Source organism: Eschrichtius robustus, chromosome 7, assembly GCF_028021215.1.
Source record: "Eschrichtius robustus isolate mEscRob2 chromosome 7, mEscRob2.pri, whole genome shotgun sequence".
NCBI lineage: Eukaryota > Metazoa > Chordata > Mammalia > Artiodactyla > Eschrichtiidae > Eschrichtius > Eschrichtius robustus.
This window is the reverse complement of record NC_090830.1, coordinates 5730140-5758005: the sequence shown is the minus strand read 5'-3', so window position 1 is coordinate 5758005 and position 27866 is coordinate 5730140. Positions and strand designations below refer to the sequence as shown.

The 27866-nt window shown below is 56.3% G+C and overlaps 1 protein-coding gene across 1 annotated transcript in view; it reads left to right on the top strand.

Annotated features, from left to right (window-relative positions):
* Positions 1 to 27650, top strand: part of RET (ret proto-oncogene) — a 61004-nt gene extending 33354 nt beyond the window's left edge. The window contains 18 exon segments of the mRNA XM_068548830.1: positions 1058 to 1299; positions 2418 to 2613; positions 3985 to 4184; positions 6309 to 6567; positions 7316 to 7441; positions 9105 to 9215; positions 9791 to 9913; positions 11596 to 11852; positions 14494 to 14641; positions 16107 to 16214; positions 17313 to 17527; positions 17611 to 17733; positions 19951 to 20021; positions 21329 to 21466; positions 22543 to 22642; positions 24774 to 24921; positions 27521 to 27604; positions 27607 to 27650. Of these exon segments, the coding sequence (XP_068404931.1) occupies positions 1058 to 1299; positions 2418 to 2613; positions 3985 to 4184; positions 6309 to 6567; positions 7316 to 7441; positions 9105 to 9215; positions 9791 to 9913; positions 11596 to 11852; positions 14494 to 14641; positions 16107 to 16214; positions 17313 to 17527; positions 17611 to 17733; positions 19951 to 20021; positions 21329 to 21466; positions 22543 to 22642; positions 24774 to 24921; positions 27521 to 27604; positions 27607 to 27650 (2693 nt within the window).
* The last annotated feature ends 216 nt before the right edge of the window (positions 27651 to 27866 follow it).

Genomic DNA, 27866 nt, shown 5'->3' with positions numbered 1-27866 from the left:
TGTCTTTATGCAGAATTGCCGGCAAAGTGTATGATTTAGCTGCCTTTTTCGCTAAAAGAAAGGTTTTTTGTAACTGTAAACAATAGAGGGAAATGTTTGCGTGATAAGCATTTCCCACATGTATAATTCACATGTAATGTGTGGCTCTGATGTGATTTCCCACTGAGTGGAGTTGACAGCCCTCCCGTGGTTGGCTGTGGGGTGGTCAGTGTTGACCTTAAAGCCTTCAGCCTTTCCCCTTTTTTGGGTTATTTCTGGAGGATGAATTCCAGGACAGGCTTGGCTTGAAGAGTGTATTGTTGTTAGCGGTCCTCCCTCATCGGGTTGTGGGAAGACACGTGAGTCACTGAACGTACAGCAGTGTCTGGCAGGGAACAGACACTTTTGCCTTCATCATCTCCTCTTCTGTGAGGAAACTGAGGCACAGAGAGACAGAACCACCAGCCTTGGGCCACACAATCCCTGTCCTGTATATAGGACAGGGATTCAAACCAGGCAGTCGGAAATATTTTTGTGTTAATATAAAATCACACCAAATGTCCACCATGTTTGTTTCCAAGTGGTGGAATAGCTTTATTTCTCACATTCTCTAAAATAAGCACATACCGCTTCCATAATTTAAAAAAAAAAAAAAAAAATTCCTAAATTTTTTTTTTCAGAAACCAGCAAATGCTGGGAGCTGAATCTCTGGGCTGAGCTGGTGCCAGCCCTCCCCACAGCAGAGGCAAGGTGTGTGAAGGGGTGTGACCAGCCCTCCTAGGTGATGAGGATGAGGGCCTGATGCAGGCCTCCTGGTCCCTCTGTTCCCCATCAGCACCCGTGCAGGCTGCAGCCACAGTGCAGCTCAGGGCACAGTCTTCACTGCAAACTGTGCTTGGAGCGCCGTGCCCCATTGTGGAACCGAGGAGGGGCCAGGGCCCAGGGCCAGCAGGCACCCCAGCTCCATCCACAGGACCCCCTCCCGTGCCGCCACTCCCGGTGGGCCCCTGAGGAAGGCAGCTCACCCTTTCCCCGGCCCGGGGGTCAGCCCGGGGTTCCTGGTCTGCTTGGTGCGCAGGTGAGGGTCTGCCCTTCCGCTGCGCTGTGGACAGCCTGGAGGTGAGCACGCGCTGGGCCCTGGACCGCGAGCAGCGGGAGAAGTATGAGCTGGTGGCTACGTGCGCGGTGCGCATCGGCGCGCGTGAGGAGGAGGTGATGGTGCCCTTCCCCGTGACCGTGTACGACGAAGACGACTCTGCGCCCAGCTTCCTCGGGGGCGTCGACACCGCCAGCGCCGTCGTGGAGTTCAAGCGGAAGGAGGTGCCTGTCCGTTTGTCTGGTGCTTGTCTGGTGTCTCTCTGTTCGGTGTCTGGATTCCTCCATCCGCCATTTATTCCTCGGTCTGTTCAGCGGTTCCTCTAGCCATCCAGACGTGTGGCTGACCGTCCATCTAGCTATTCGTCTTTCATTTGTCCATCAGTCTGTCTGTCGGGGTTTTCTGTCGGTGTCCAGGAGAGCTGAGGAGGAGAGAGGAGGCCAGCCCCACCGGCACCCAGCTGACCCCTGCCTTGGGAGGCCGGGGGCCCTGAGTGCCCAGTCTGTGTCTGACGCCGCGGGCGGGGCCCCAGGGCTGACATCGGCAGGGATCTCCCTGCGCCCCATCCCGGCCCCACCCTTTTCTGATCCACGTAGGTGGAGCGTGACTGCCACCTGCTGGGCCCCGGCTGTCCTGCAGCCGGCAGGCCAGCAGGAGCAATGGAAGGGTGGGAGCGTAGTATGTTGTCACTGCCTGCTTCTCTGGGCACCCCAAGAGCAGGTTTGGCGGATGAGCCGCTGAGAGGAAGGCACATGACACAGGGGAATGTCTCATGAGCCTGGCAGGACCCCCTCGTGGTGACATTGGGGAGCCTGGTTAGCAGTGAGAGCAGAGATGCCCTGTGACTTTGCTCAGAACCTTCCTCGTGACCCTCTCCAGCCTGGTGTACAGAAGAGACTTGGAGGAGAGCATTAAGATGCTCGGAGGAGAGCATTCTGGTGGATACCTGGGCTTGGATCCCAGGTCTGCTGTCTGTCAGTCTATGACACTGAGCTAACGCCTCCACCTTGTGGAGCCTGGTTTCCTCAGAGAAGAGTAGGAGTGCTTGCTCTGCTCTATGGGGGCCTAGATGAGGTCCTCAGCAGAGCACCAGGGCATGTGTTCTAATCCATCCTTACGGAGAGTCTGTAGATGCCTGTCACACCTGTTGCACAGGTGAGCTGCAGTGGCCCAGGAAGGGTGACTGGGGCAGGCTGACTAGGGGCCCCAGGGAACTTGATCCCAGGTCAGTCTGTCCCTAGAGCCAGCTCTGACTGCACACACCTGGTCCACTCGTGGGGCATGTGCCTTCCCATGGTCTCTGGCTTTAAGGGCCCTAACTGGCACCCCCTGTTCTCTGCAGGGCACTGTTGTGGCCACACTACGTGTCTTCGATGCAGATGTGGTGCCAGCATCCGGGGAGCTCCTGAGACGGTACACAAGCACACTGCTCTCCGGGGATGCCTGGGCCCTCCAGACCTTCCGAGTAGAGCACTCGCCCAACGAGACCTTGGCCCAGGCCAACGGCAGCTTTGTGCGGGCAACCGTGCATGACTACAGTAAGCGAGGCCAGGTGTGGCCTGGCTGGGCCCCCTGGGGAACTGGTGGCCCACTCTCCTTGGATGGGGCAGCACCCTGCACACACACAGACACTTGTCCTGGCCCTCTGAGCACCAGGCAGCCGCCCCTTCCACTCCTCCTCCCAGCCTTTGTCTCTGCTGGGCTTGCCTGGGCCACCTTGGTGGGTGTTCACAGGCTGTCCTCTCCATGAACTGTCCTGAGGCCGACCCTGGCAGGACACCACAACACCTCCCCGTGCTGACCACGCCAGGACTCACTGCAACACGTGTGTCGTCACTGAGGCCTCCCTCTGGCCCCTGGCACCTGCTTTGCCACCTCCCAGGTGCCCGAGTGCCTGGGGGTTATTGCCCCCTCCCCCAACCAGCAACTCTCTACTCACAAGGAGTTGATGTATCCATACAATAGCAGTTCAGTGTCCTAGAGTCGGAGGGTTCCACGATGATTTTCCTGTCTGGCTCCTGGAATGCGCCCACCCGCAGGGCTGAGCTCCAGGTGCCCGCAGTGCTCACCTGCAGGACGGGGCGTACTCATCCTCAAGCCTCCCTGCCTCCCTCCCCTGCCCTCCTGCCTGTGTTTTCTAGGATCACCTTTCAAATACCCCACTTGCACTTGGGTCCTTGGTTGGGGGTCTGCTTCTGGGGAACCCAGGATCACTGGTGCCTTTACCCCTTTCTGGCTGGCCTGATCCTATGTGTTTCTCCTCCTCCCCTCCCCCACCAGGCCTCTGAAGCCCTCTGTCCTGTGTGAGGGAAAACGTCATCCTTGCCCCTGCATACTCACTCTGGTGCCATGTGCACCAGAGGCCCCCCTCCCCCTTTCTGTCTCCACTAAACTAAAACCTTAGCCTTGGCACACGACGAGTGCTCAGAAGGGTGGAAGCTCCCGGGTGCTGGAGGCCTGTGGAATCCAAGGGTCCACAGGAGGCTGCTGCTGTTGAGAGTTCTCAGGGGCCAGCACGGTCTTCCCAGGGCCTTGGTGGTGGCGGTCCTTTACCTTGTGTGGCCTGCCCCGCACTCACATCACACACACACACACACACACACACACACACACACACACCCCCACACACACACCCCCAAGGTTACCTCCCAGCTGAGAAGGGTCTTCTGGGCTCCCAGCTCAGCACAGCGACTCACTTTTAAATAGTAGTTCTACCTTAATGCCTCCCGCCAGGTCTGTTATCTGTGTCCATGTGGGTGGAGGTACCTGTTTCCACATGTGCGCGGGGAGCGCGTTGGGGAGGAGGCATGCAGCGGCGTGGGACAGTGGTCCCAACCCGCAGGGCCCCCGCCCAGCATCACCGTGTCCTGTCCACACAGACACATACCCCCACCCCCCACCTCCTGCAGGGCTGGTTCTCAACCGGAGCCTCCCCATCTCGGAGAGCCGGGCCGTGCAGCTGGCCGTGCTGGTCAACGACTCGGACTTCCAGGCCCCAGGGGAGGGCGTCCTCCTCCTCCACTTCAACGTGTCCGTGCTGCCCGTCAGCCTGCGCCTGCCCAGCACCTACTCCTTTGCCGCGAGCAGGCGGGCCCGCCGCTTCGCCCAGGTGAGCCCCAGCCTGCTGCCTGCCTGGGGAGGGGTGTGGAGGGGCAGGAGACCCCCAGGGAGGGGTGCTCCGTTGAGCAGATTTCAAGCAGGCCTGGGGGGTGGGTGACACCCCCTCCCTGAGCTAAGTAGTACACAGAGTGGCCCCAGGGAGCTGCAGGCACACGGCCAGGAACGCTGGGGCCGTGGAAGAGTGGGACAGTCATGAGCAGGGCTCGTGGGCTTTGTGGGCCCCTCTTCTTTGCCGTCTCCTTTCTTGGCGTCTTTAAAACATTTTGTACTCATGAAGGAGCAGCGCCAGGTAAATCTATGTATGCAGACTTGGAAAGACGTTCCTGGTGAATTAAGTGAAAAAGTGGTTTGCGTAAGTGTTGGTCTCAGGTGGCTCCCTATGTTCAAAACGAAGTCCTCATTGCTGGGAGTTTGCAAGTGTGCAAATGCAGGCAGCAATTAACGGTGGCGCCCTCTGCAGGGAAAGATAAGGAGCGCTTCTACTTTCCACTTTTCTGCAAGTATGTTTACTAGAGCTAATTTTGCATTAGTCGTTGGAAAATAACGATTAGAAATGGAAAAAATAAAAGTAATAAGTATTCGTCAAAAGAGATAAGGGATAGACAGGAGTGATCTCTTTTTCTCATATCAGCCAGTGTGTAACATTTTGGTGCAGTTCTTCCGAGAATGTTTCTCTTAAGCGCTTTTGAAAGTTCACTCGTGGTTACAGCAAGCATATGACTTAACGTACTGCGTTCTCCTAGTGGGGCAGCTGTGGCCACATCCTCTTTAGAATGTCCCGTTTAGGGCCGTCTCCTATTTTCCAGTGGTTTTGCCAGTTTCTGTGGTTGGTACCCTTACCTCCTGGCAGCCACCCGGGGCCAGCGGACGAAGAACCCCACCCTTGGACACATCCAGGCTCCCCACCCTGCCACCCAACCTCAGGCCTTTCCTGGAGGCAGGGGTCAAGGGTGGTGGGAGGTGACAAAGCAGAGGGGCCTGAGGGGTGTCTGGGGGGCTGAGCGGGAGCAGGCATTGCTGGAGGTGGGTCACCTGTGCTCCAGCAGACTCAGGAGGGCACAGGGACCTGAGTCCCAGTCCGGCCTCAGACTCACTGTGGTCTCTCACCGGCTCCCCAGTTTTTATGATTGTAAATTGAGGATGATGGCCTTGGGCAATTTTGAGAGTCACTGGAGAGAGTGGAAGTGAGCCCGGTTTGTACAGGGAAGTGCTGGAAGCCCAGGAGGTGGTTTTGTGTGGAGCCCAGGACGTGGTTTGGTGTGGCGTCAAGCATGGGCTTGGAGGAGCCTGGCTCTGCCCTGGGCCTGAGTCGGGCTGAGCAAGGGCATGGTGCGTGGCTGCAGGCAGGGCCCTATCCCTGCTCCCCCACCAGGCCCCCAGCCCTCAGCCTTGACTAGTCAGAGCTTCTGATCTCAAGCCACCACAACCCTTATGGTAACTCGAGTGGCTGAGGGGGTAAAAAGGAGAGTTCAGCTGACCAGCTCCGGGCCCCAGTGACCACAGCTGCCAGCCTAGCATCCCTGGGAGAAGCATCCCTTCTCTCCCAGGAGTTCCAGCCCAAGTCCCAGGAAGGCCCCCTGGGTCCTGTGTGGGACAAACAACCATGCTGCATGAATCGTGGCCGGGGTGACATGCTCTGACTAACCAGGCGAGTGACCTGGCTCGGGCGTGGACCACCCCAGCCATGTGCACTAAGGATGGGAACTGGTGATCCGCAGAGCAAAATTGGCCTGGCCGGAAGAGAGGGAGGTGTGTAGGAGGCATACAGGCTGCCTTTGTACCTGAATGAGTGAGCAAGTGAGGGATGAGCTGGGCAAGCCAGCAGCACCTCCCTGGAGGGCCAGCCCCAAAACCAAACCCCAGTGCCCTGTGCTCTTTCATCTCCGGCTCTGAGGAGCAGGTATGGATGGTGGTCCCATGGTCTGGGCAGGGCAGGACCAGGCAGGCGCATGGTCTGCAGGTTCCGGGGGCGTGGAGGATGGGGAGATGGGGAGCTACCATCCTGGGCTGAGTAGGAAACTGTCCTGGGACTCAGGCTGCCAGGGAGCCCCTCCAGCCACCATCACAGGTGGTCCAGCCACCCAGCTAAGGATTCCCTGTGTCCCATGCCTAGATTGGGAAAGTCTGTGTGGAAAACTGCCAGGAGTTCAGTGGCATCCACGTGCAGTACAAGCTGCAGCTCTCCAGCGCCAACTGCAGCGCCCTGGGGATGGTCACCTCGGCTGAGGACACCACGGGGACCCTGTTCGTGAACGACACGGAGGCCCTGCAGCGGCCCGAGTGTGCCCAACTCCAGTACACGGTAGTGGCCGTCGAACGGCCAACCCGCCGGCAAGCCCAGGCCCCACTGCTCGTCACACTGGAGGGGACATGTGAGTGCCAGGGCTGCGGGGAGGGTCGGGATGGACGGGGCGTAGTAGAGCCTCGGGCTTCTCCCACAGAAGGGGCCCGGTCCTGCTCCCCCTCACTAACTGGTGGCTTCCCTGAGCCTGAGCCGCCTTCCCTGTAAGATGGGAAAACGGTGCACGCTGCACAGCCAAGCTGGAAGGATGACGGGGAAAGTGCGAAACAGTTTAGCCCAGAGTGACAGCATTGTGGACGGTCACTGCTGCCCATCACCTCTGTCAACGCGTCCTACCTGGGCACTTGCTTTAGGGCTGCCAGATACAATAGAGGACCCTGGTTAAACGTGAATTTCAGGTAAACAACAAGCAATTTTTTTGGTGTAAGTACCTCTCGTGCAACTTTTGCAGTGTCTCTTAGAAGACAAACTTCCAAGCGTGTCACCGTGATATTAGGGACGTATTTACACAAAGCAGGTGTTGACCGTTATCTGAAGGTCAGGTTTAACTGGGTGTCCTGTGTGTCACTGGCCGAGTCTGGCCACCTCACACCCTCCCTCCATACTTAGCCCAGTAGCTGTCCCCGCTTTGTGACCGTGGTACCACCCCTTCCCCAGCAGCCCCCTCACTGCCCTGCGCCCCGGTGCTTAGTTACTACCTCCCCTCTGGGCTCAGCCCGTGGGGACAGCTCAGCCAGCGCTGCCCTCACCCGTGGGTGCTGGCGGCTGGACACAGGGCCCAGGCTGGCCCCCTGTGACTTGCTTTCTGCCACCCCCAGATGTGGCAGAGGAGCCAGGCTGCCCCCTGTCCTGCGCGGTCAGCAAGAGGCGGCCCGAGTGTGAGGAATGCGGCGGCCTGGGCTCTCTGACGGGCAGGTGCGAGTGGAGACAGGGAGACGGCAAAGGTAGGCCCCGTGCAGAGCCGGGTGATCGGGAGGGTGATGCCGGCTGAGTGGAAAGGGCGTCTGTGTGGGCCCTGCCAGCCTCTGCGATGCTCTCCACCCCCGCCCACTCAGAGTCTCTTCCCCAGCGCCTTGTCCCCTGCTGTGACTCCTGATGCCAGGAGAGGGTGGACATGAGTGCAGGGTGGCATGAGGACATTAGGGCTGTTTATCACCGTGGGATCACAGGTGCCTGAGGCTGGACTCGCTCTGGGCTTGGGAGGGTCTGGGCCAAAGTTGGGATGTGCTTGATTTCTTTTTATTTTATTTTAAATTTCTGTACATATATTTGTCCCTAAACTAGATGTGAATTGGCATCTGTGTCTCCATTTCTCTACCTGTATACACATAAATTACATGTACAGTTGTGAATATATTCACCCAATGCTTTTATTTTTTTTAAACTTTTTATTTTATATTGGAGCATAGTTCATTAACAATGTTGTGTTAGTTTCAGGTGCACAGCATAGTGAGTCAGTTATACACATACACGTATCTATTCTTTTCCAAATTCTTTTCCCGATTAGGTTGTATGTAATATTGAGCAGAGTTTCCTGTGCTATACAGTAGTAGGTCCTTGTTAGTTAGCCATTTAAAATATAGCAGAGTGTACATGTCAATCCCAAACTCCCTAACTATCTCTCCCCCTAACCTTCTCCCATTCACCCACTGCTTTTATTTTTTTTATTTCTTATACATTTATTTTATTTTATTTATTTATTTTTGGCTGCATTGGGTCTTCGTTGCTGCACACGGGCTTTTCTCTAGTTGTGGCGAGCAGGGGCTACTCTTCGTTGTGGTATGCGGGCTTCTCACTGCGGTGGCTTCTCTTGTTGCGGAGCACGGGCTCTAGGCGCGCGGGCTTCAGTAGTTGTGGCACATGGGCTCAGTAGTTGTGGCTCGTAGGCTCTAGAGCGCAGGCTCAGTACTTATGGCGCACGGGCTTAGTTGTTCTGCGACATGTGGGATCTTCCCGGACCAGGGCTCGAACCCGTGTCCCCTGCACTGGCAGGTGGATTCTTAACCACTGCACCACCAGGGAAGCCCTCACCCACTGCTTTTAGACACATAGTTCACAGACCCTTTTCAAAGATCCAAAAGGTGGATGAGTATAAGGTAGGTTACACTGTGCACATCATTCATAGTTGGCTTTAGTTCATAAAAACACAAACCTTAAAAAAAATTCAAAATATCCGAAACGATCTTCAGAGAAGCTCTACCTGGGAGATCCCAGCCCAGGGAGCGTGGCCCGAAGCAGGAGGGGCCTGCACAGCCTTGGGCTTAGCCTGCTGCTGGCTCCAAGCCACGGCCACCGATGTGAGGGTCCCACTCATGGTACCGCCTTGAGAGGGTCCCAGCCTTGTCTGGTCTCTTCTGGCCTCCTTGATGTGAGCCCGGGCAGAGCCCTGGGACTGCCCAGCTCCTCCAGCCCTCACTGCCCGGGCTGCCCTGTACACCCCGGACCCCCAGGCTCTCCTCAGGGATGGGCTCCACGTGTGGTTTTTCTCGGCTCAGGCCTCGGTTTGCTTCTCCTTGGGGGAGGCCCTGGGGTGTGGCCCTCGTGGCTCTGGCAGTCTGACCAGGCTGGTGCTCCCTCATGGTAGTAACTGCCTGCTGTGTGCCATAGGGATCACCAGGAACTTCTCCACCTGCTCCCCCAGCATCAAGACCTGCCCCGATGGCCACTGTGACGCCGTGGAAAGCAGAGACGCCAACATCTGCCCCCAGGACTGCCTCCGTAAGCACCGGGCCTGCGCGTGTACCTGAGCAAGGGCAGGGCCTGGGAAGGGGGTGTAGGTAGCAAGCTGAAGGGGCTTGGACTCCCACCTGCACTTCAGCCAGGCCAGCCGACTTCCTGGGTTGCGCGTGCTGAGCCTTTTTCTAACGTTTCATTTGAACAGAGGGCTCTCCTCCCCCAAGACTAGCGCCTGCTGGCCTGACCCACCCTCTCCGGTGTTGCCCTGGCCGACTCATGGGGGTGCGGCGCCCTGTCCCCCATTCCGCTGACTCCCGGCTGCCCCTGCTGCCCGTGCTCTGCTTCTGAAAAGTGACCGTGTGTGGACCTCAGCAAGGGCCCTGGGCAGCCTGTGGGTTCCTCCTCTCGCCCGCTGTGGCCAGGGGACTGGTTTGGGGGCCTGTCGTGCTGAGACTCCTGCCTGGGTGACACAGACTTCTGAGCTCACTGCGCTCCCTGGGCCTGAGAGTCCTGACATCAGGTGGGGAGGGGCCTCTCACGCTCCTGTCCGGGTGGCCTGGCTGGTCAGGTCCCCCCGAGGCGGAGTGGGCTGCTGAGTGGGTCGTGTCCATCATCAGGGGGCGGCAGCATCATTGGTGGGCACGAGCCTGGGGAGCGCCGGGGGATTAAAGCCGGCTTCGGTATCTGCAACTGCTTCCCGGAGGAGAAGAAGTGCTTCTGCGAGCCGGAAGACAGCCAGGGTGAGCTGGCTGGGGCCACGCGGGCAGGGATCCCCACACCTCCCTGAGCCCCAAGGAGCGAGGGAGGAAATTGCGGGAAGGCGCGGAAACCCAGGAGACCTTTTGCCTTCTCTTGGGGTCTTGGTTCCCCTATCTGTGCAGACAGGGAGCTGGGTCAGGGCCTCTAAGACTGCCTTCTGGCCTGAAGTTTGGTGGTGTCTTGGGGGTTTTTTTGGCCGCGCCATGCAGCTTGCAGGATCTTAGTTCCCCAGCCAGGGATTTTTTTTTTTTTTTTTTTAACATCTTTATTGGAGTATAATTGCTTTGCCATGGTGTGTTAATTTCTGCTTTATAACAAAGTGAATCAGCTATACATAAACCTATATCCCCATATCCCCTCCCTCTTGCGTCTCCCTCCCACCCTCCCTATCCCACCCCTCTAGGTGGTCACAGAGCACCGAGCTGATCTCTCTGTGCTATGCGGCTGCTTCCCACTAGCTATCTATTTTACATTTGGTAGTGTATATGTGTCCATGCCACTCTCTCACTTCTTCCCAGCTTACCCTTCCCCCTCCCCGTGTCCTCAAGTCCATTCTCTACGTCTGTGTCTTTATTCCTCTCCTGCCCCTAGGTTCTTCAGAACCTTTTTTTGTTTGTTTTTTTAGATTCCATATATATGTGTTAGCATACAGTATTTGTTTTTCTTTTTCTGACTTACTTCACTCTGTATGACAGACTCTAGGTCCGTCCACCTCACTACAAATAACTCAATGTCGTTTCTTTTTATGGCTGAGTAGTATTCCATGGTATATATGTCATATATATGGTATATATAGACGATGCCACTCGTCTTTATCCATTCATCTGTCGATGGACACTTAGGTTGCTTCCATTTCCAGCCAGGGATTATTGAACCCGTGCCCTTGGCAGTGAACGCACAGATCCCTAACCACTGAATCACCAGGGAACTCCCTGGCCCGAAGTTCTGTGGTAAAGGTTGGGCTGGAAAATTAGTTCTTTCACCAGATAACTCAGTGTCTGCTCGGACTGTCCCTGTGCAGGGCCTTTGCTGGGCCCATGGCATTGGCCAAATGGGTCCCCATCCTCCTAGCCAGAGCCTCTAGGTGCTTCTTCTGGGACAGCAGGTGCCCCACTGAGCACATGCGGAGCTTTCCTGCCTGAGCCCAGGGATGCTTTTCTGTTATTTGGGTTGTTATTGCACAGCCCTAGGTCCTGGGCCACTTTTCTTTCCTCCCTCCTTTATATTGACTATAAAGAAAATACAAAAGACATCGGGAACACAGGGGAAGAGCTGCACTTCCCCACCAGCGCCCCTGGGCCTCTGGCTTCAGCGCAGCATTCTAGGGTGGGTGGGTGCAGGTGTGCATGACCTCTGCTGTGTGACCTTAGGCAGGCTGCTTATAAACTCTCATTCCTTCTGGAAAAGGGTGGTAACAGTCTCCAATAGCAAAAACGTACAGAACCGTACCTGCTGTGGGCTGCTTCTATTGGAGGGTTGGCAATTACTCTCAGACCTTCACACCAGCAGTGCTCTCCAGGATGCTCAAAGCTGGTCACAGCAGACACTTCCCGGCTGTCCTGGGCGTGGCGGGCTGGAGAGCTGCTCTGTACCAGCTCCTGTGGGTATCCGGGGTCCCCCTCCCGGGGTGTCATCTCTCACGGCCCACCCCCGCTGCCTGCAGACCCGCTGTGTGACGAGCTTTGCCGCACGGTGATCGCGGCAGCCGTGCTCTTCTCCTTCATCGTGTCCGTGCTGCTGTCCACCTTCTGCATCCACCGCTACCACAAGAACGCCCACAAGCCGCCCATCGCCTCAGCTGAGATGACCTTCCGCCGGCCCGCCCAGGCCTTTCCCGTCAGCTACTCCTCATCCGGTGCCCGCCGGCCCTCGCTGGACTCCGTGGAGAACCAGGTCTCTGTGGACACCTTCAAGATCCCGGTGAGGTTCTCCGTGTGGCCTCGGGGCTGGGGAGGCAGCGCCCCCCCCGGGGGGAGGGGGCCTGCAGGTGGCGCCGGCCTCTGGTCTCGGGCAGCTGGGAGGGGAGGAGGGGACGGGTCACCTGGGGCTAATGTGTTCTCACCCACCGGGAGGACACCCTGAGCATTCTAGCAGCCCCCTGCCTTCACTGAGCGGCCTTCCAGGGAGGGGCGGAGAGCATGGAGCAGGGTGGAGAATGATGGGTGCTGATTTACATGGTCTGAGATCTGGGCCGTTAGGGTACGGGGCGGGTGGGCCGTGCTGAACCTGACCGGGAGCTATCCTGCCGATGCCCCAAGCGCTGGGAGGAGGAAGGCTTGGCGGAGGTGCTGAGGAGGACCGTGGATTTTGTTCTCAGAGGGTGGGACCCCTGGGGGTGGGGCCCGTGTTCTGCCTTCATTACCACGGGCCGCTCTGTTGGGAGTCTGTGGGGTGGGAGCCCCGTGGGGAGGCACTGTCCCCATCCCGGCGAGAGAGGCTGGCAGGTGGGGGCTTGGTCGGGGTGGCAGCAGCAGAGAGGGGAGTCTGTCTCTGGCCCCGAGGGAGGGGGCGCTGAGGGGCCTCTAGGGCACCTGCGGGGGAGCCAGGCCCGGGCCTGTGACCGGCCGGCCGATGAAGAGTGCCAGCCAGAGCCAGCATGCTTCCCAAGCCCCTCCTGCATGGCAGGGCCTGGGCCTGCGGTCAGCGTGGGCGCCTCAGACACCACCCCGACCTGGCCAGGCCACTCCTCTGCCTGCCGTGCCCTTCAGCGCGCTTGCTGGGAGCGCCCAAGTTGCTGGCAGCCGGGTGCTGGGCGGGGCTGAGGGAGGTGGCCAGAGCCGAGGGTGCATGGGGACAGAAGTTCTACCCACGAGGCTGGGTAGGGAGCATTGCACCGTGTGCAGGAAGCTCGGCACCTGGGGGCCACAGTCCGCAGCCCAGGGTAGGAGGTAGCCAGGGTTCATAGGAAGTGCCACCCAAGGGGGGCTGGCCCCTCTGTGAGGGTCTGGGCCATGAGGGCTGTTCCCCGATGTGGTGGCCACAGAGGCCTCCCTCCTGACTTCCCTAGTTCCCATCGCTCCGCAGGTGGGGTTCTCCAGCCCCAGCGGCATCTCAGCCTCCACAGCAGGCGCGTGGGCCGAGCCATTTGATTCCTTTAAATGCCCTGGCGGTTTGGGGCTGAGGCACACGGCGAGAGTGGTGCTGGTAGGTGCGTGCGCAGGGGGAACCCCTCCGCAAAAACCACCCTCGGCCCACGTTACCTCCAGCCCAGAGCCCAGAGCAACTCAGAGCCGGGCCCGAGGCCCGGGGGCCCCGCTGACCAGCTCCAAGGTCTCCGACGTGCTATGCAATCTTTTGGCCTTTGTTTTGTCTTATGTAAAGTGGGGGGAATGGTTTTTAACGTTTTTAAGAGGATCAAATCAGTGATATCTACCTTAGCGCAGTCTCTGTGAGCAGTAAACTGTTATCCAGTGCAGGGTGGACACCAGGGCGGTGGTGACCGTGTTGTCAACATTGACCCTGACTGTGGGTTCTTGGGGAACCTGAGATACCAGGAAGCCCAGGAATTGGCTGGAAGGCACCCCTCGCCGTGGTGCTGAGAGGAGGCTGCCTTGCTCCCAGATGTCAGAACACAAGGCTCTGTTCGCTGGGGGGCATTGCGTCCCCAGTGGTGTCATCTCTGTGTGTTAGGCGAGCCTGGCAGGGCACAGCGTAAACAGCACCTGAAGCCACACCCACTCGCCACCCAATTGCAGCGAGGCTTGGGGTAAAGGATGCCCAGTGCTGGCACAGGAAGGCAGGTTCCAGACTGGATTCAGCATCCCCAGAATTCAAGTGCATGAGCCAGGCTGGGGGTCTGGGAAGGTGCCCCGGTGTGGTCTTGAGTGGGCATGGTATGTGGATGGGACTGCGGTGGGGAGGCAGGGGGGTGCAGGTTCAGGGTAATGCCTGGGCCTATGGGAGGAGCAGTGTCTTCCACGCGTTGGGGTGGAGGTTCCCAAGGAGCATGGTGGTACCTTTCCAGGGGCTGCCACACAGGGAAGGTGTCCTTGACATGCCCACCAGTAGCCACAGGTCCTGGGCTGGTAGGCAACTTGGGCCACTGGTGCCAGTTCGGTTCTCTTGGGAGTCCTGGAGGGGTCTCTGGAAAGGGCACCTGAAGATCTGGGCTGCTGGCCAGTCAGTGCCTTGTGGCCTGGTGTCCAAAGCGGAGACGGTGCTGAGCAGCTTGGGCCTGACTCCCAGGGAAGAGGCCATGCTCCCCTGTGAGCCCCTGTGGGTGCTGAGTAAGCCCTGAATCCCTCATTGGACAGACAAGGACACGGGCCTGGGGTGGCACAGGGCATCTTCGGTAGACAGGGGCCAGCGAGGGTACGGACATACGGAGTCCAGGCTGGTTTGTGGCAACACCTGCCTTCCCATGGGGGAGACACATCATGTCACGACACCTCAGGGCCTGACTGTGGGGTCCTGCCCTTGGACATGGTGACTGTCACGGGCTGGTTCAGGTGACGGTCAGTTGTCTGCACACTGGAGCTTGTCCACCAGGTCTTGCCTTCTTCCTTTTCTCACCATCTTTCTTCTCTCTCTTCTTGTCTCCCTTCCTTCACACCCAACATAGGAGGATCCAAAGTGGGAATTCCCTCGGAAGAACTTGGTTCTTGGAAAAACTCTGGGAGAAGGAGAATTTGGAAAAGTGGTCAAGGCAACGGCCTTCCGGCTGAAAGGCAAAGCGGGGTACACGACTGTGGCTGTAAAGATGCTGAAAGGTATCTGTCCTTTGCGTGGTTCTGCCATGCACACCTGCGGGAGCCCCAAGGGGTGGATGAAGCCACGCGACAGCCAGGGTTCGGGCAGCTGGCCTGCTGCCTCCTGAAGAGGCCCCCCCCCCCCGTTGCTCTTCCTGAGTGGCTGCAGTCTGGGGATCCCCACCGTGGATGATGTGGGCTGGCATGGTCCCTGGAGAAGCAGGGTGAGGACGTTCCTCCCTTGGAAGGTTCTGGAGTGGTGCTACTTCTGTACCAGTGTTGGGTAAAGATCCGAGTTTAAAGTTAAAGCCCTTTTGGTTTTGGACTGACAGCTCTCCCCAACCCAGTCTGCTCCATTCATTTCTCTCAGCCAAGCATCCACCAGAGTCCTGGTGAAGAGATCACCTGTAAGGACCAGTCCCTGCCCCCTAGGGCCCTGCCTTGCCCAGTCCCCACGGGTCCTCAGCGGGTCTGCCCCGCCCCAGTCTTGCTGCAAGCTAGGCATCCTCACTGGTGTTTCTCAGCAGAGACTGGGTAGATGGCCCTCTGCCACAGCCGGGCTCTGGCCCAAGTGGACCGACGGAGGGCCCAGCGGCCGTGCAGTGGACACAGTCGGCTGATGTACACGTGGGTTCAGCAGTCAGGGGGCCATGCAGTGCAGAGTGCTTCTGGGTACTTGCCCAGGCCCTCAGACTGGGGTCGCCCCTTGCCCATGAGATCCCAGGCCCTAAGGGGCACAGTGAGACTGGCCCTGGGTCACCCACATATGGTCCAGAGAGTCCCAGTGCCCCATCTTCCAGCTGTCTTCTCATCTCCAGACAAGTCTGCACCCTGAGGAGGTGACACAGCTGGGCACTGGGCTGTGGGACCACTGACCCAGCAGGACTGTGTAGCCGCAGCTTTTGTCTCAGAATACCTCCACACCCAAGATTCTGGTGGGAGCCCGAGCACGCTCCGTCCACCCTTGGGACACGCGTGCTCAGCGTGGCCGGAGGACTTCTGTGATGTCTGGCGGTCTTCACCTTTCTGCAGGGCCTCACCCGCCACTGTTGAGTGCTTGGTCAGCAGGTGTTTGGGGACAACAGGGAGTCCCTTTACCTTCCCAGAAGGGTTAACAAGGGGGTCTCTGTGCACCACTGTCTTTGAGAGATGGTGATCGCAGGGAAATAATGCCGTTTGTGGGCACAGCCCAGCCCTGGGAGGCTTTCCATGGAAAGATCCGCTCACATGGACGTGTGCTTCTCGGGTTCCTACTCCCCGGAGGCACACGAGGCTGCTGTTGACCCTCCCACGGGCTGAGAGTAGCCCCAAGCAGTGGGATCCTTGCAGGCCTCGTCTGAACCTGGGTAGGATGTCTCTGAAGGGAATAATGGGTCTGTGCAGACCGCCCCCCACCCTCGGTGTGGGTGCCGTGACCCAGCAGGGCTGCAGAAGGGGCTAACAGAAGGGACCGCTTTGCTACCTGCTGTGTTTACGTGCATTTCAGAGAACGCCTCGGCGAGCGAGCTGCGGGACCTGCTGTCAGAGTTCAACCTCCTGACGCAGGTCAGCCACCCGCAAGTCATCAAGCTCTACGGGGCCTGCAGCCAGGACGGTAAGGCCAGCCCAGGACGAGCGGCCGCCAGGCACAGGCCAGGGGGCTCCGGGCCGCCCCATTCTGCCTCCTTCCCCTTCCCCATCCTTTCCTCCTTGGGCCCCTGTTCTCTCTCCTCCCGGAAGCAGGGTCTGCGGCTCTGGCTCCTGCCTGGAGCTTGCGTGTCAGTGAGAGGGCCGGAAGGGGTGCAGCAGGAGTGCTTGTGTGAGACCTTCCCTGCGGTGTGCTCCCTGGGCTTCCCAGTGCTGCCATGAGGTCTCTGAGGACATCCTGGTTGTCAGCACCCTGCTCCAGGCAGAGCCCCCAAGGCAGGGAGCTCCAGAAACGAGCAGTACCTCCTGGGCACGGGGAACCAGACATGCCATAACCTCCGGGTGACCCCAACCCCAGCCCTGCGTGGCAAAGGCATTGTCACCGTCTCTCATATAAAAGCATCCTGCTCTGCTGGTATTCCAAACCTGCTGTGCCACCCAGGGCACCTCCCACTGTGTGTGTGTGTGTGTGTGTGTGTGTGTGTGTGTGTGTGTTTGGGGTGCGAGGGAGATGGGGCTGACAGGGAGAGGGCAGCAGGGACACTGGTCAGCGCCAGCAGAACTCAGGGCTGGGCCTCGGGCAGGACTGCAGCCCAGAGCTGCTGAGAGCAGGCAGGAGCAGGGAGCAGGTGGCCACGGGCAGATCCAGACTCTGCCTCTGTCAGCCGTCCCCAGGCCATGCTGTGGCAGGACCGAGGATGCAGAAAGGCCTGACATCCTAGCAGCAGGGGGTGCCTCCCAGGACAGTCCTGAATGCAGTGACTGCTTGCCTGGGGCACCCAGGGAAGAGGTCATGCTCGACCACCCAGGCAGCTGGCTTTGGCATGGCCCCCGCAAGGTGGAGAGCCAGCGATGTGCGAGTGAGCTGGGGCTTAAGTCCTTAGGCTGCCAGAACGCAGGTACTTGCCCCCCAGAGCAGGGCTGGGTCTGTCTGCCCAGGTGCAGAGCCTGCCCAGGGGCCCTGTGGCCTGCTGCGTGCTCTGGGAAGCAATTGCCCAGAGCTGGCCTGACTTCCGCCTGCCCGGGGCCCCGCAGGCAGCCAGCCCACAGCCCCCTCTGCCCCCAGGGCCGCTGCTCCTCATCGTGGAGTATGCCAAGTATGGCTCCCTGCGGGGCTTCCTCCGAGAGAGCCGCAAGGCGGGGCCCGGCTACGTGGGCAGCAGAGACAGCCGCAACTCCAGCTACCTGGACAACCCGGAGGAGCGGGCCCTGACCATGGGCGACCTCATCTCCTTCGCCTGGCAGATCTCGCGGGGGATGCAGTACCTGGCCGAGATGAAGGTGTGTGCCGCCCCAGCCCTGCCCTCCCCTCCACCTGCCATGGGCCCGGGTTTCAGGGGTCCCTGCTGTTGTCTTCCTTGCAGCTTGTCCATCGGGACTTGGCAGCCAGAAACGTCCTAGTAGCCGAGGGGCGCAGGATGAAGATCTCGGATTTTGGTCTGTCCCGAGATGTTTATGAAGAGGATTCCTACGTGAAGAGAAGCAAGGTACCAGGTCCTGGGGTGTGCCGGCCTGGGGCTCCCAGGCTGGGTGTGGGCAACCGTCAGGGTCCCCACAGGGTAGGGGCAAGATATTTATCTGGAGAAGATAAAGCAGATTTTTAGAGTATAAATTTCCAGCCCTCATCCCCAAACCCTTCCCTAGTCCTGCAGAGACCCAGCTCAGGACTCAGCCCCAAGTCTGTTCCTTCTCTTCCTCAGGGCCACACGTGGTCTTGCAGAGCTGCCCGCTGGGTAGTGGGGACTCTGCAGCTTCTCTCGCTTTTGATCACTATCCTTTTCGAAGGTCACCTAACACTGCAGAAATAACAACCTTCTTCTCTGCAGTTGCTCCTCTTGATTCTACAGAGCGAAAGTCACTGTTTCCTTTAGTCCTTTGCTTAGAGGAGAGAAATGAAATAAACCCGAGCTTGCTATTCATTCCTTGCAGAAGGGAATGAATCGCTTTACAGGTGGGGATTCTACTGGGACGAGGGCCTGGGAACCCCTGCCTAAGAGAGTTTGGAAGATGCACCAGGAGACCCTGGAGACAGGGTCTGGAGTCGCAATGTAGGGATTTCAGAAGCTTTTTCCGAGTCACTGAAACAGGTGGTCAGGGGCCCTTCTCGGGAAATCTGGTTCCCTGGCGTGGTCCAGTTCTCTGTGGCATTGGTCTTGACCCTCTTAGTTCTGTTGCCCTCTCAGCCCCTCTCCTGCAGCCTCCCTGTGACAGACTGGACAGGGCCAGCTCACGGGTACCTTCAAGACACACAGCTAACCTGGCATTCAGAACATATGCTGCTCAAAAAGAAAAACACAAAAAGTGATGGCGTACACTTCAGCTTTGCTCTGAGGGTCAGGAGAAGACCTGGTGTTGCCAGGGGCTGTGAGGGTGATGTTTCATTTCTTCTGGGGTGTCCGTTGTGACAACACATCTCAGAAGTGCTGAAGGGGAAGTGGAGAGGGGCTGCTCCCTGCCCTGTGGAGGGCGGTGGACAGAGCTTTCCTGTTGACGCATAGGTCCTCAGGAAAGCCCCGTGTCACGAATCAAGGAGCACAATGTGGCCAAGCACGTCCCCCAGGAGCACAGGCTGTAGGCAGCGTTGTTGGGAACACACACCCCCGAAACAGTCACACTTCATTAAGGACATAAATCCTAAAAAAAAAATTTTTTTTAGTTTACTTAATGTATTTATTTTTGGCTGCATTGGGTTTTCGTTGCTGTGTGCGGGCTTTCTCTAGTTGTGGCGAGCGGGGACTATTCTTCATTGCGGCCCATGGGCTTCTCATTGCGGTGGCTTCTGTTTTTGCGGAGCACGGGCTCTAGGTGCGTGGGCTCAGTAGTTGTGGCGCACAGGCTTCATTGCACCGTGGCATGTGGGATCTTCCCGGACCAGGCTCAAACCCGTGTCCCCTGCATTGGCAGGCGGATTCCTAACCACTGCGCCACCAGGGAAGCCCAAGAATACTTTTTTAAAAAGGAATTATAGTAAACGTTGCATTGAAGTCTAATGCATGCCTTTTTTTAAAAAAAAAAATTGATTTCTGCCTTAAGGCTGACCTATTTGTACTGAAAAGCTATTTCTCAAGTTGCATTAGAAAGGATTTGTTAGGTCTGACCCCAGCACCTCTGTGGTAGGGGGCACTCTTTCAGAGGATGCTAAAAGGGCCCTGGGATAAAATAAGAGGTAAAAACCAGCCCGAAGGCACACACACAGGTTTCTTCCCTCAGAGCTTTTCAGAAGAGCCTTTAGTGTGATTGTTTGCATCCAAAGTCCCCAAGATGGAAAATGCTGGATGTCAGTTTCCCAAACTCGTTCACCCTCAGAAATCAAAGGAGACCTCGCTGCGTGGTGTTCCTGGCCCACCCACTGGGCAGCAGCAGCCAGGGAAGCGTCCATAGGGGGACCTGGCTTGTGCTCGATATCAATTTCTTGGGTCTCTTCTCAACAGGGATGCGGTGCGTGACAGGCACACGTTGCGTAGATGTGGGCAGGCCAGCTGACTCCCTCTGGTGTCTCAGTCAAGCCTGCGAGGGCCAGGCTGGGGCTCCGGCCCCTGCGAGGCGCCAGTCCTGTACCCAGGACCACTCTGGTGTCATTACTCAGCATCCCCTCAGAGCTGGAAGAGCCTGGGACGTGGCCCCCCCCTTACCCCTACCCCCTACCCCGCCAGTTCCCAGGATGTCAGAGCTACGTTAATGCCTTTCTTTCACACCCTCTTTAGGGTCGGATCCCAGTCAAGTGGATGGCCATTGAGTCCCTCTTCGATCACATCTACACCACCCAGAGTGATGTGTGAGTGGGTATTGCCTTCCCGGGGAGGGGGGAGGTTACACGTGTATAGGACCATGCCACCTGTCTCAGCAGCTCCACTGGGGGACAGTGCTGGCCCTGAGTGCCTGTCGGCTCATGCCAACCATCCACAGCTCATCCCGGCTCCAAGCTGCCGGGGCTTTGTGTATTCACTCAGCAATTGGCGAGGGCCCAGGCAGTAGTTCTGAAAGCTACTACTTTCAGAGTGTAAGGGTGGAGTGTAAGGGTGTGAGCCATGGCTGCAGACCCCCTCGCCTCCCTCGCTCTCCCCTCCCCTCTCCTCTCTGGATGTCTCTGACACACAGGCTCAGCCAAACAGTTTCCCTCCTGTGGGCCTAAGCACAGGCTGGGCTCAAGCAGGTCCCTGGGGACTGGTTCCCGCCCATAGGCAGGGGTGGCCTTGAGTGAGTTTCTAGGCAGGTGCCCCAAACTACTCCAAGATGGGAACCAAAACTAAGTCTTCCAGGTCCAAATACATTTTTGATAGTTTTCAAAAATACAGCAGACTTGTTTCCAAGTGTTCTGCTCTGAACAGGCTTGCATATTTTGAACAATGTGGGCTGTGAAAAGGCAATTCTTAGACAGTTTTAACAACTGTGTTCTGATTACAAAGTTGACCGTAAGACAATTGGAAATGCAGGGGAAAGCAACATGAAGAGACTAAAAGCCACTAGGATCCCACCACCCCTAAGTAACTACTGCTGGCCCTCGCAGGCATGGCCTAGAGTTTTCTGTGGCGTGCAGGTATATGCTTTTTGTGACTGTAAGTGGGCTCGTGTGATAATACTGTTTTGTGATATGATTTTGTCCCCCCTTCACAGTAAATTTTCTCTCACAGTTAAGTGTGTTTTCTATAGCAGTGCTTTTTTTTCTTCTAAGATCTTACGAAAATTTGCAAGCACGCAGAAAAGGTGAAGGAACTGTGCAGGGAGCCCTCTGCCCTGTGGCCTAGGGCCCGCCTACGTTTTGATGTGCTTGCTTGGCTGCCCTGTGCCATCTGTGATGCTTAAGAGCATCACCTCAGGGGCCAGCCGTGTGCCCTTTCGGGTGAGGGGGCTGAGCTTGGGCAGTGGCTTGGCAGGGGTGGGGGCAGGGCAGGCAGATGGCTCATCCCCACCTCTATTCCCCATCCCATCTGCTGGGTCAGCACAGGCTGAAGCTGTGAGCACTTGGGCCGCTCTCTGTACTGGGGACTCGGGGTCAGACACTGCGGGGGGGATGAGTGTCTGGTGCACAGAGGGCACTGCAGACCTAGTACAACCACTCACTGGTCCTCTTGCTCCCTGCAGGTGGTCCTTCGGTGTCCTGCTGTGGGAGATTGTGACCCTGGGGGGCAACCCCTACCCTGGGATTCCTCCAGAGCGGCTCTTCAACCTTCTGAAGACAGGCTACCGGATGGAGCGGCCAGACAACTGCAGCGAGGAGATGTGAGCAGGCTTTGCTCTGGCCCAGCCTTCCTCAGACACAGACACACTGGACTTTGGCGGGGATGAGACACGTGCACTCATTCTTTCCCGCTCCTGGGCAGCCCTGGGTGCCAGCCCAGGGCGAGCTGGGTGGCAGGTAGTGACAGGCAGGGCATGATGGGGCAGAAGTCAGAGAACCGCCCTTGGGTGTGACGGCAGATGCTGGGGACCCTTGACTCCACTGGGGGCTGGGTCGGCCTCCTGGAGGGACTTACAGGGATGAGGGGGAGCAGGACCTGGGGAAAGGTGGTGGAAGGATGAGAGGGTGCTTCAGACTGAGGGAGCAGCTTGAGCCAAAGGCCAGAGACCTGTCCCAGGATGCTTGGGGCGGGGTGGGTAATTCAGAATGGCCCCAAGGGCGCATATAGGGGAGTACACAGGTGGAGGCACAAAGGCAGGCAAGGAGTGGGCAGGGGGCGCCTGGACTTTAGCCCTGGGGCACCAGCATCTTCTCATCTGATGGTGGTTCCATCAGATGCTTCTCAGAGGACAGGTTGAGAACACATGAGAAGGGGTCATCCACAGGCAGAGGGACACTGGTCCATTTATTCTACAGAGTCTGTCGTGTGCCTGCCACGTGCTTGGCTCGAGGCTAGATGGGGGAGTGCAAGGGTGAGTAGGTGCCACCTCCCTGGACGGCCTGGGCTGACAGGCAGGGGCCCAGCGCACACCCACGTGGTAGCTCCGGAAGCCCTGCAGCCATGCCAGGGCCCCAGGGGAGGGAGGAAGGTACAAGTCAGAGTGTGATTGGCAGGTGTTTGTATTCATACCCAGTTCGTCCTTCCTAAGAGTTTTAATGACCAGCGTTTCTGCCTTAGCCATCATAGCGGACACAGCTGAACCACAGTGCCAGACGCTGTGAGCCCCTGCTGACCCCTCAAGCTCTGACCCACCTCAGGGAAGGATGTCAGTGACACAAAAGCAGCTTTGAGGTTAGGGAGCAGAGCCCCCGGGGCCCAGGGCACTATACTGAGTTTGGTGGCTATGACCGGGCAGTCCTTGCTGGATTGTCACCGCCCACCTGTGTGTCCCATCAGGTACAGTCTGATGCTGCAGTGCTGGAAGGAGGAGCCAGACAAGAGACCAGTGTTTGCCGACATCAGCAAAGACCTGGATAAGATGATGGTTAAGAGCAGAGTGAGTACCTGGAGCCCATTCCTGGTGCCAGCTTCCCGCGGGCCTCCCGCCGGCCCGTGTAGTTCCCAGCGCGAAACGCAGAGCGAGCCTGCCTGGAGGGAGTTGGTCGTGCTGCCCCCAGGGAGAGCCAGCGACTGAACCCTTGTCCTTAATCCAGGCCTTTTGGGCTTCTTTTTTTTTTTGACATCTTTATTGGAGTATAATTGCTTTACAATGGTGTGTTAGTTTCTGCTTTATAACAAAGTGAACCAGTTATACATATACATATATTCCCATATCTCCTCCCTCTTGCATCTCCCTCCCACCCTCCCTATCCCACCGCTCTACGTGGTCACAAAGCACCGAGCTGATCTCCCTGTGCTACACGGCTACTTCCCACTAGCTATCTATTTTACGTTTGGTAGTGTATATATGTCCATGCCACTCTCTCACTTTGTCACATCTTACCCTTCCCACTCCCCATGTCCTCAAGTCCATTCTCTAGTAGGTCTGTGTCTTTATTCCCGTCTTGCCACTAGGTTCTTCGTGACCTTTTTTTTTTTCCTTAGATTCCATATATATGTGTTAGCATACTGTATTTGTTTTTCTCTTTCTGAGTTACTTCACTCTGTATGACACCATCCACCTCACTACAGATAACTCCATTTCGTTTCTTTTTATGGCTGAGTAATATTCCATTGTATGGAAGAAACCAAGATTTTTACCTTGACCCTTAGGAAGAGCCCTCCACAGATAGGGGTGGGAGGAAAATATTCCAAAGCCAAACAGAATCATTTTCAATAACAGAACATGAGGAAGTAGAGTTGAAATGTCTATGTCCTAAATTCATATGCTATCAGGGGCCCGGCTGGGGGTGGGAAGTGACTAGAGAGCAGCGGAGACTGTGACAGACAGGAGCCCACCAGCTGTCCCTGAAAGGCCCCTCACTGTGGACACCTGTAACCTGTAGGGACATGAGTGCCGGCATGTGTCCTGGGAGCCCTCTGAAAGGCCCCTCACTGTGGACACTTGTAACCTGTAGGGACATGAGTGCCGGCATGTGTCCTGGGAGCCCTCTGAAAGACGCCTCACTGTGGACACTTGTAACCTGTAGGAACATGAATGCCGGCATGCCGGGTCTTCTGAATTTTAAGGGATATTTATGTTGTTTCCCAGTTTTTAATAGCAACTCATTTAAATTTCCAAAACCTCTGTGTGGGCCAAACAGTCGTATCCGTGTGCCTCCAAGTTTACAACTCCAGGTGACTGAGGAAGTCAACAAAGTTTCCACTAATATTGATTAAGCAATCGCTGACTCCCACGTTCTGTGTTAGATGCTGGGCATGCAAGTAAACAAAACAGGCACAGACCTTGCCGTCGTGGTTTCGTCCTTCCATTGACACATTTACTAAAAGCTATTTCTTCAGAGCAAGATGCATGGACTCGGCCACTTGTAATAAAACTCAGCATCGAGCATCAGTGTACCGTTTGGGTGAACCCTGTGAGTGAGTGCAGGGTTGTCCTAAACAAAGGCTATAGCTGATGCCAAAAGATGGCCTTCCTAGAGCGGTGCTGAGAACCAGCCAGCAAAACGCTGGAACCATTCTTTACACATTTAACCAGGGAAGTGGAAATAGCAGGTATTCAAGAATCGTCATGCTTGGGAGCTGAAGCCTATCTATAGCAGTGTCCTCTGCAAAACCCACATCAGTGCCTCAGATTTCTGAGTCCTGACATGATGTTCGAGATGCTTCGAGGGAAGCTGGAGAGTGCTTCTTGGCATTCCTGCAATGAGTCATGGGGCTGCAGCGAGCTCTCCCAGAGCCTTGGGTTTTGTAAACAGGCCGATTCTCCAGTGCTGGGCCTGGTGCCCCCAGTGCTGCAGAGAGAGAACTAGGACAGTGAGGGAGCACATTTGTGCCCCCAAGGAGGTGATTTTCTAAGGGGGAGCGATGAGGACCACGGAGCAGAGCTCGGCGAGACAGGGGCTGGAGGAGCTCAGTGCTGGCACCCTGGCGAGGGGCTCAGGTCTCACAAGAGGCCAGTAGGCATGGGGTGGGACTCTGCCAGGGCTTCTGCTCTTGGGCAGGGAGTGGCGGGCATGTCCAGTAGTGGCCTGCGCCAGGGGTGACCAGCCGTCTCTCCCTTCCAGGACTACTTGGACCTGGCCGCGTCCACCCCATCCGACTCCCTGCTGTACGACGACGGCCTGTCGGAGGAGGAGATGCCCCTGGTGGACTGTAATAACGCTCCCCTCCCTCGAAACCTCCCCTCCACGTGGATTGAAAACAAACTCTATGGTAGAATTTCACATGCATTTACTAGATTCTAGCCACATTGTTCCTCTCTGCACTGTCCTTACTCTCTGTAATGCTTTTTAAGAGTGTTTCTGGTCTGAATGAAGCCAAAGTCTGCTCTGAACCTTTTTGTTTGTAAATGTCTGACTTTGCATCCGTTTACATTCAGGCATTTTTACTATTCTGTTTTTTTAAAAGGATGTGAAAATACGTGTAATTACCACACTGCCCAGCAACTTAGGACGATAGAGAAGAAAGAGGGCAGGGCAGAACTCTCAGGGGATATTGAGAAAATGATGACTAAGTCATTTCCTGGGTGGGTATCAAGTCATAGTACTTCTAATTTAACTACTGGGATAAATTTACCTGATCTGGGGAGGCATTTAATTTAGAAAGGAGGAGCCAGCACCACTCTGCCTGCATTAAGATCACAGCCAGTGGCCGCTCCCCCAGACCCCGCCTGGGTGGAAGGCAGCTCTTGGAGGCCACCTGGTGCTGGGGACCACCATGGCGGGGGGAGGGGAATGGGGGGACGCACGCAGACTGCTGTTTTCACATCCTTTGCGTTACAAACTGTCATGACAGTTGTCACTTATGAAGTCAGTGCAAAAAGCTGGAGCAAAATGCTTTTTGAAAGAACGTAGTGTGTGGTGCTGTGGTCTTGCAATGGACAGTAAATACGGTTCTTGCCAAAACTCCTTCTTTTGTCTTCGATTCAGTACTTGAAATTTTTTCCTGTTTCCTAACTTCATCATGGATTGTTTTGAAATCTTGGAGTTTCAAGCATTTTTCTGCCGAGATTGTTCCTTTTGCATGCCTCCTGGGTCACTGATTCCTTGCTGGCTAGTGCTACTTGCCATTTGTCCTGTCGACGCCGTGGGGCTCGCCTGCGTGCACCCTTGGTTTGGAAGATCCTCTCCTCCGTGGTAGGCTGGGATGGAAGACAAGCAGCCTCCTTTACGTTAGAGAACTTTTTATAGAAAGTTTCCTGCTGCAGTAAGCCATGTATTACAGCAAGGTGCTGATGCTTTATGCTGCCTTAGAAAAAGAGTTAAACAGGTCAACAAGTATTTATCAGATTTGAGAGTCTGAAGCTTATAAAAGTCCAAATTGGTAGTTTCTGGTAAGCTGCAGTTACCAGAGAGCACGTGATGTTTCCCCCCAAATGTTACCCATGTTTTGGAAACCTGGAGCACGAAACTCTGAAGGCATTTGGCCCAGAAACCAGAAGTTTGGTTTGAACCTCAAAGGGAGTTTTGCCAAGGCCTTACTGTCTGCACATGAGGTTTGGGTTCTTCAGTGCAGAACAAATGATCTGTTTTCATTTTTAGGCATGTCAGACCCGAACTGGCCTGAAGAGAGTCCTGTACCACTCACGAGAGCCGATGGCACCAACACTGGGTGTCCGAGATATGCAAATGATAGTGTATATGCTAACTGGATGGTTTCACCCTCCGCGGCACAATTAATGGACACGTTTGATAGTTAACAGTTCTTTGTGAAAGGTAATGGACTCACAGGGGAAGAAACATACCGAGAACAGAAAGTCTGCTGGCCCCTCCTTGCACATTTCACACTGGCTGGTGGTTTTCCCTCCCAGCAGACGTAGCGCTCTGGACGAGTGTTCTGAGTCCAGCATATAGGTGTCCCTTTCTCTTCAGTCCACGGCAGCACCCAGCACTGGTCTGGGTTCAGCAGTGAGCACCACGTACTCCGTGCTCACACGTGTGGGTCCCTCACGCACTATCCAAACTGTTTGATTTTTCCAGTTGCCGCCAAACGAGGCCACACGATTTAAACATGAAGCACACACACCAAAAAGGCAGCAGGAAAAAAAAAACTGGCCCAGACGACCTGTTCTTGTTCAGAACGAGAGCCCGGCCAGGCCTCATAGGGTTGTCAAAGCCCAGCCAGGGCTGGAGAGGGAGAGGGGACCTCAGGACAGGCCTCGGCTCAGCCTTCGAGATCCTGAGAATGTTTTTTTGTTTTGTTTTGTTTTTTTAAATCATGTAACCTTTTCTTAAGGAGACATTTGATTTTTATCATGATTAAAATGATTCCTAGATTTAGCACAGTGGAGAGACGTGATGCCACATTTGCTGTGTAGGTAGGTGGTGTGAGGGGAGAGGGCTCCCAGGACACAGTTGTTCCCGTCGCTGAGTAATCACTAACCCCCTGACGAGAAGTGTATGGAGGAGCGGGGCCGCTGAGTGGAGTGGCCTCGTGTCCAAGGACTGCTGACCGTAGAGACTTGGCTGCTGTGAATCCCTGCACCCCACAGCCTTCAGCGTCCCCCCGTCCAGCGCTGAAAAGTGACGGAGGCTCATCTCACACATTAGTGGGTGGGACTTGTGCTCAGTTTCAAAGGGACAGTTCAGCTAGTTAGGTTAGAAGTAGCATCGACAGGGACACCTCTGATTACGATTCTGATGTGGAAAAGACAGTGTTTTGGCTCTTATAGAGCTTGTGTGAAAAGGTACATGTATCCACTCTTCCTGTGATTGTAACGTAATGCTGCTATGGTAAGACGTTTCTGTTTTTTAGGTTCTGACCATGACTCATAAGCTTCTTATCATTCTTCACTGCTTGTTTGTGGTCACAGACACTCAGCGCTCCTCCCATCCTGCCGGGGTGGCTTTCGGGAAGTCCCAGTGGCTCTTCTTTCTGTCCCAGCGCTGTCACTTTGCAGGAGAGTGTCAGTTACCAAAACACTGCCTGGGCTTCATACTTAAACCACTGTGAAAGGACTTAATGTCGTCTCATTAAAATAGTGGATTTTATAGCCATTTCACAAAAGCAGTAAAATTATGGCATTTTTGTGGCCAAGAAGGCTTGGATGAGTATGTGGAGGAGCCGTGTGTGTGTGTGTGTGTGTGTGTGTGTATGCATGCACATGCCCTTGTGTGTGCACACACACCCAGGAAGAGCGCTGGAGAAACACTTACTGC